Below are 7,965 nucleotides of genomic sequence, written 5' to 3' on the forward strand. Positions count from 1 at the left end.
CTCGCATGAGGCCCAGTGTCTCATGTAGAGGTCCGGACTCCTACCTGCTCTGTATGGCAGCCAGCTGAGAGACGTGTCGCCTGCTTCTGTTCCTGAAAAGTCAGCTGGCCTGCGCCTCATGAGCAGAGGAAGAAATCACAAACCTCTTATCCCCCTGCAGCTCCGCAGCGTCGCTAGTTTATTTCAGAAATGATACAGCTCTCTCCGTCTCTGTGTGATGAAGAGGAGTTCAAGTAGAAGAAAAAAAAGTCTGTTAACTTAAACATGTATTTATGTTGTGTAGATTTTGAGTAGGCCATCTGCAACAGTCTTCAGCCTCTGTATGAATCCTCGTGTTCTTCTGTTATCAGAGCACCCACACGGGAGAGAAACCACATCACTGTGACCTCTGTGGGAAGGTTTTCACACAGTCCGGTACTTTAATACTCTACCAGCGCAGAAAGTCTGTACGGAGAGAAACCGTACAGCTGTGAGGACTGAGGATCATAAACATGGGCACACCGGGGACAAACTACTTCAGAGTCAAACCTCCCCTCAAAACCGTCCTCACACAGTCGGATTCGGGGAGACGCCAGTACACACGCAAAGCAGGGAAGCTCTACCCCTGTCAGCTGTGTGAGCGGAGCTTCAATCATAACTCGTCACATACCCCTTCCCACCCAAATTAGTGTGTTGATGCAGGTTTTTCAGACCCGGGGAGACCCGCTTATACATGCCGATTGTCTCTCTTCCCATTGCCAGTGAAGTATCCTCCTGTCGGTCTCTCTTCTGCTGCTTCACCGTCTGACGTCACAAACGCTCCGCAGACAGGGTTAGTAAGCAGTGAAGATTTTCTCTGTTATTCATTCAGTCTGTTTATCAAACTCGCCAACAAGTTAAAACTGCATTTTCAGTGCAATTAAAATCCCCCCCCAGGAATAAAAACTCGTCAGCACAACTGTTAAGAACATCACCTAAAACAACTAAAAAACCCATCCTCTCAGAAGCTAAAACCGGAGCATAAACATTCACTAAAACCAGCTTCACATCTTCATATTGCACTTTAACCTTTAGGATATGGCCACACATGATCTCCTCCACGTCCACAGCAGAGGGGGTGAACCTCTGCGAGAACAGCACAGCGACCCCCCCGCTGTTAGACAACTTATGGCTGAGGATCACCTGCCCAGGCCACTCCTTCTTCCAGTCAGCCTCATTGTCACTGTCACTGTGAGTCTCCTGCACAAAGACTATGTCTAAGTGTTTAAAACCCATCAGTTTAAAAAGAGAGGCTCTCTTCACGTCACTTCTTGCTCCATTTATGTTTAAAGACCCAATTTTGATGTCAGCCATGGAGAGGAAGAGACTTAATAAACACACACACAGAGCCAGCACGAGGAGACAGATTCTGGGTTTAGTCATCATCTTCAGTCAGCTGGGCTTTGACTTTGGTCACCATTTTCTTGAGTCTGTACACCTCCTGCTCACTGAAAGCATCTTCTTCCTTTCTCAGACGCACAACAGATTTAACAAACCCTCTGAGATCAGGGAAAAACTGATCTATTTTCACCCTCTGACCTTTAGTTTCCAGGAGAAACTTTTTAATCTTCTCCAGAGAGTAGCACACAATGGACTCCTCCTGTGAAGGAGTCCACTCACACTCCTCATCAGACAGATCCTCCTGCACCTTTTTAGCCTTAGAGCTGCTCTGCTCCTTATCAAGGTTCTTTCTCTTATTACTTCTGTTCAACAGTTCATCCTCACACATGCGTTCATCTATCTGAGCATCACTCACAGCGCTGCAGCTCTCGACATTTTCTTTACACTTTTCCTTTTCTGTCTGTTTGGTTTTACCTGCTTCCTCACTGCTCTGCACGATTTCTACATGTTTCACTGTCTTACCTTGATCCTGAGTCACATTCAGCTCTCCGTCCTCCATGTCCTCCGCTCCGTCCCGCACCTCCTCCGCAGTCCTAGACGAGCCGAGAAATCCCGACCCGACCGCGGGCCGAGCCGAAACGCCGCCCCTCGGCCAGAGGACGACGCCGAACCGCCGCCCATTTGCCGCGCACCAGCTCCAGGACAAGCCCGAACCAGGTGTCCCTCCGCCCCGCAGCCGAAACACTTCATTGTTTCAGAAGTGGCGAACACGTTGTAGGCGAATCCATCCACTCTGAAACTGAACGTTAGGTTCAGGTCTTTGCTGCTATCTTTTAATAACATAAAAACCTGTCTACGGTGACAGACGACGTGCTTCAGCTGGGATGATTTGCAGCCCAGTAGAACCATCTTAATGGGAGACACGAGCTGCCCGTAACGTGATAGCTCTTTAGCTAAGTCCTCGTTTCTGATGAACGGGGGGGCGTTAGAAATCATGACTTTTTTCGCCGGGTTTGATAACGGGAGGACGGGGGTGAATGTGCCGCGGATCACGACTCCTTCCTCCACTACCTGCTCTGCTTTAATCACCTGGTCTAAAAAGATGACTATGGCGCCGTTCATCCGGGAGGCCGACTTGACACTGTCGAAACCAACAGCCTCCCCGACAGCATAGCTGGCCTCCTCCACCGAGAAGCCCCCACCCGACAGCAGCTTCACACCGTGTCGGCGTGTGAGCTTCTCCAGCTCGGCATGGCTGGCCTAGCTACCGACACCCCTACCTGCAAACTCACCTGTCTTACCTGATCTCACCTGTTTTTTCCACTAAGAAACACAAAAGAAACAACTTAACTATTAAACTGATTAAACAAGAGATAAAGATAGAAAATAATCAAAAACACACTCCAAACGCTCTCTGACCAACACGCTCACTCCCACCATGCACTCAGACAGAGAGAGAGAGAGAGAGAGAGGGAGGGGGGGGGGGGGGGGGGGGAGAGAGAGAGACAGGGGGGGAGACAGAGAGAGGGCAGAGAAGGTCATTGCAGTAATTACAGGTTTAACAAACACACACACGTTGTGCATCTATAAAACGAGGAATCTGTTGAGCTAAAGCACAAATCAGACTGCATCACTGTGTGTGTGTGTGTGTGTGTGTGTGTGTGTGTGTGTGTGTGCTACCCCCCTCTCCCTCCCTGCAGTTGAAGCTGCAGAGGTCAGAGGTTAAAGGTCCTTAATCACTCGTCTAATCACTGAATCAATACAAAGAGGGAGGTGTTTGTGTAATGAACATGTGTAAATCTCTCGTGTGTGACATCAGATTAATACGCTGCACGTTAATGACACATTTAGACGTGTTCTCTCAGACGCATCAAACTGAGCACAGAAACATAAAGCACCGTTTAAAGCAGAATGTTTACGTTCATATCTGATAAGAACAAAAGAGTTTCGTTTATCAGTCTCTGCTGTGGATGTTTATCAGTGAAGCTCGATCAATATCTGTCTGAATATATTTCATAAAATCAGACGGTAAACAGGAAGTGTTTGACCACTCTCTCCCTCCTCCCTCTCAGCTTCAGCTCACAGAGCTCCTGAATCAGAGACCTGATTGGTCAGTCGGTGGTGTTTAGTTCAGACTGATCTCTCATGCTGCATTCCAGACAACTGGGAAACATGGTAGAATTCAGAGGTCCGAACTCGGAGCAGATTCATCTCGCCTTCACGAGAATCAGATTTCTGACGTCACACAACAATGGCTGCACCCACGGAGAGGCACATCGTTAATGGTAAACTATCAACGGAAAATCAGTGTAATATATATTTGACTGCATTTAATGACAAACAACTACTATCATATAGTAGCACATGTTCTGCGTGAAAATGTTTATGAGGAATGTCGATAAGGTAGCCGGTGACTTTAGATAATCTCTCAAAGTCATTCTGGAAACGTTAAAAATGCAAAAAACAAGTTAAACTCACCAAAGAAACATCAGTTCGTCACGGTCGGCCATGTTTTGTATTTACATTTGATGTCATGCACCTGGAACGCTCTGAGGTCAGAAGTTTCTTTCTTTTCTTCAGATTATCTTTTTGAGAGAGGACAGAGGATAGTGTTGGAAACAGGGGAGAGAGGGGACCTGGATAACACCTGATCCTGCTTCATAGCGTCATTCCAAAATCTTTTTAGTAGTTGATTAGTTGTCAAGCTTTCATATCTGGGACGATACTGGAGAAAACAGCATAGGGAGCTTTATTTTGAAAGTATTGCACCTGCAGTTCCTCTGGTGTCCACTTGAGGCTGTCTCCAGCAGTGAGTCAGTCCCCATAGAGCCCCATGTTAAACTTTACAGCAGAAATAAACATGTTTACAGCCTGGTACAAAAAGCAGTTTGGGTCTCTATAGCTCATTTCTCTCTTCATGACAACTGTACGGGGAGAATCTTTATACAGCTCACCTGTTTACATGTTTTATTTCATCCTGTGCTGTGATCAGCCCACAAAGGACGGAGGTGTATCTCCATGATGTGTGTACAAACGTATGAACTCTCTCTTTGAACTAAAGCTGCCACACAAAGAAACAACAAATCTTAAAGAATCTCAAAGTTTGTCGTTTAATGAAAAACTCAAACTGTCAGTCTGTGTGTGATGTCACAGACACGCCCCCCGCTTCAATGTGACATTATCAACAGCCATCTGTCCTCGCCGTCCTCTCCTCCGCTCGGCCTTCAGCAACACCTGCACGCACACGCACACACACACACACACACACACACACACACCTGTGAGCACAACACCACTCACACAAAAAACAAGTTAATGTGTGTTTGAGTCTCACCATGTCCACAGACTGCGCTGTCAAGGTAACCTGCGTTTGTCTCCACCCATGTCCACCTGTCCTGCTCCAGAGGGTGGGGCTATACCTGTAACAGCCAATCAGGAGCCGATGAGTCAAACAGATGTTACTTTCATGTTTGTCACTTCCTGTCTGAGCTTGGTACCTCTGCTCTCGTCCCGTCTTCCTGATGAACAGCTGCAGCACGCCCACATGATGACCCGTCAGCCAATGGAAGAAGGACAAACACAGGTCGCCACGGCTCCAGAGCGGTGCTATACGGACCGCCAATCGAGCACCAAGAACGCTCCTCTGTCCCGCCTTCAGCTCGGGGATGGACAGGTACAGCCCGCCTGGGACACAACACTCATTAACACTGATGTAAAACTGGTGTTAAAAAAGAACAGGATTGTTTCTGTAACACATTATTATTGAAGCAAACAGTCTTCTTACTACGCCATCGAGTGACAGGACACCTGTACCCGTGTGACAGGACACCTGTACCCGTGTGACAGGACACCTGTACCCGTGTGACAGGACACCTGTACCCGTGTGACAGGACACCTGTACCCGTGTGACAGGACATTGACCACATTATTTAAAAGGTGTGTGTACCTGCAGGGTTTCGAGCCACCTCCCAGTGTAGATCACCTTCTCTGTCTGACAGCCAGTCACACAGACCCTGATCGAAGGTACAGCGGAGCACATCCACTTCTGCAACACACACACACACACACACACACACACACACACACACTTTATTTCAATAAGAATCTTTGACTTTAAAGTGAAGAATCAAAGTGCAGATCCACCTTTTTGATTGATTTGATAAACCTTTTATTCTGTTCCATAACTACCCAACGAGAGGGGCTGGGAGTTATTTAGTCGTTTTCTGTGTATGAAGAGAAATTTGTAAAATGCTTAGCTGTCTAAGAAAGACTGTATAGACTGAAGCAGGAAGTGCGTCTGTAAGCTGTGATGGACCATGTTCCTCTTTTCTTTTGATGATGACGCAAACCCTGAACTACCAAAATAAGAGCGCAGTTATAATAAACTATCAGCTGACCTGGATCATCTCTGGCGTCCTCAGCAGTGTTTCCCAGCTCGATGTTGAACTCCCACACCTGGTTGTGACTGGGATTTCGAGGGACTGCAACACACACACACAAACACACACACACACACACACACACATTAAAACTAAGCAGCCCAGGAAGCTGTGATTTTGTGTTCCCACAAATTCAACCAATTGCTGCAACTTTTTCTCCCTCCCGCATTTTTGGCTGTGTTCCTAACTTTACACCAATCAGAGGCTCTGTTACTGATGTGCGTGTCAGTGCTGCATCCTTCGAAGGACGCGGCCTACGGAGGAGGACTCACTCGTAGCCTGCGTAGACGCTAAAGCTGAACTGAAATGAGACGGTCTGGTCTACAGAGGATTTCCTGTTTGCGGCACCAGCTGTCCATTCGTGATTCATTCCGTGATTTTTGTGCTTCTACCATGGCTGAGTACACTACTTCATGAAAAGAGTTCTTTTTTCGAGATTTCTTAAAATAAACGGGAAAAAACGCGACTCTGTACCAGTCTGAACATGGTGTTTTATTTTGAAATTACCGGATGCTGTATGCTGCTTTCCTGTGTGACTTCCTGTTTGGAACGATCTGCTCTGTTGAGCTTGATGCGTGTTGAAGCGGCCTCCGTCAAAAATAGACCCAGCGGGTGCTGTGGAATCACGAGCATTGACTTGAATGGGCGCGATCGACTCCGGAGGTCGCGGTACACACGGAACGCGCTGGAGACGGATCCTGTGGAATCGAAGGGTTACCCTTGTGTCACAAAATGCCGCTCCTGTCACCTAGCAACAGTTAGCTAGCTAGCTAACTAGCTAGCATAACTATCGCCATGTAAAGTGTATTCCTTGGCCACTTGAGAGTTCGCCATCCCGTTTGAATTTCCCCACAATGCATCTCGGGTCGTTATGATATGAAGGATGCTCCCGATGGATCCTTCGGGGCATTTTTCAGCCGCATCTGAAGGAGCCTTAGAAATGTGACGGCCTTCGCCGCGCCGCTGTGACGCAATCGGCCTTCAAATACGTCTCACGTCTTTGTACAGTGAGATAGTAATCCTCCTGTCTGAAACAATTTATCAGTGATCAGGCTATTAATCATTGCAGTCCTGGAGTGTGTCAGTTTGAGTGTGTGTACTTACTGTGCACATCTCCTCTCTGTCTGTGTGTCACCTCCTTATTGATCCTGTTGTTCACTGTGCTCGTTACTGGGGGCGTGGTGGAGGGCAGCGTGGCCATCAGGGCAACTGTCACAGGAGTAGTAGTTGGCTTGGTTGTAGTAGTAGTAGAAGTAGGAGGAGGAGGAGGAGGAGGAGAAGGAGTAGAAGTAGTAGAAGGAGGAGGAGGAGAGGTACTAGTAGCAGAAGTAGGAGGGGGAGGAGCAAAAAGAATAGTAGTAGTAGAAGGACGAGGAGGAGGAGGAGAAGGAGTAGTAGTTGTAGAAGTAGGAGGAGGAGGAGAAGGAGTAGTAGTAGTAGAAGGACGAAGAGGAGGAGGAGAAGGAGGAGTAGTAGTAGAAGAAGGAGGAGGAGGAGAAGGAGTAGTAGTAGTAGAAGGACGAAGAGGAGGAGGAGAAGGAGGAGTAGTAGTAGAAGAAGGAGGAGGAGGAGAAGGAGTAGTAGTAGTAGAAGGACGAAGAGGAGGAGGAGAAGGAGGAGTAGTAGTAGTAGAAGGAGGAGGAGGAGGAGAAGGAGTAGTAGTAGTAGAAGGACGAAGAGGAGGAGGAGAAGGAGTAGTAGTAGTAGAAGGAGGAGGAGGAGGAGGAGGAGGAGAAGAAGTAGTAGGAAGAGGAGGAGGAGGAGGAGAAGGAGTAGTATCCAGTATCCAAGTATCCAGTTCAGTTGTAGAAGACAGAAAGGTAGAAGTACTAGCAGGTGTACTTGAAGTAGTTCTGGTTACGGGTGTAGTAGCAGTAACAGGTGGTGTAGTGGTAGTGGGTATTTCAGTGGTCCTTTCAGACGTGATGGGAGGAGCAGCAGTCGAAGTTGCGGGCGTGGTTGTGGGGCTGGCTGGCTGAGCTGTCTTTGTTGTTGTCGTGGTGCTTGTAGTAAGAGGAGTGGTGGTAGTACCAGCAGTAGTGCTAATGGGAGTTGTAGTTTTGGTAGTTCTCGGCCTGTGCGGCTCCAGAGTGACTTCGAGGACAGCTAGGAGAAAACAACCATCACAATATGAGAATCTGTTCTTCGGCTGATGATGTGATCTTCG

General features: G+C 47.7%; 1 protein-coding gene across 1 annotated transcript in view; it reads right to left on the reverse strand.

The window, feature by feature from the left end:
• Nucleotides 1–4,409: 4,409 nt before the first annotated feature.
• Nucleotides 4,410–7,965, reverse strand: part of LOC138600675 (nephronectin-like) — an 8,442-nt gene continuing 4,886 nt past the window's right edge. The window contains exons 8-13 of the mRNA XM_069672149.1: nucleotides 6,903–7,904; nucleotides 5,757–5,840; nucleotides 5,306–5,404; nucleotides 4,857–5,043; nucleotides 4,694–4,778; nucleotides 4,410–4,593 (exon numbers count right to left, since the gene is read on the reverse strand). Of these exons, the coding sequence (XP_069528250.1) occupies nucleotides 4,507–4,593; nucleotides 4,694–4,778; nucleotides 4,857–5,043; nucleotides 5,306–5,404; nucleotides 5,757–5,840; nucleotides 6,903–7,904 (1,544 nt within the window). The 3' untranslated portion in view covers nucleotides 4,410–4,506. The remainder of the gene's footprint in view (nucleotides 4,594–4,693; nucleotides 4,779–4,856; nucleotides 5,044–5,305; nucleotides 5,405–5,756; nucleotides 5,841–6,902; nucleotides 7,905–7,965) is intronic.

This window comes from Semicossyphus pulcher, unplaced genomic scaffold (assembly GCF_022749685.1).
Source record: "Semicossyphus pulcher isolate SPU_LCO1_2020_fin unplaced genomic scaffold, fSemPul1.0.p SCAF_21, whole genome shotgun sequence".
NCBI classification, from domain to species: Eukaryota; Metazoa; Chordata; class Actinopteri; order Labriformes; family Labridae; genus Semicossyphus; species Semicossyphus pulcher.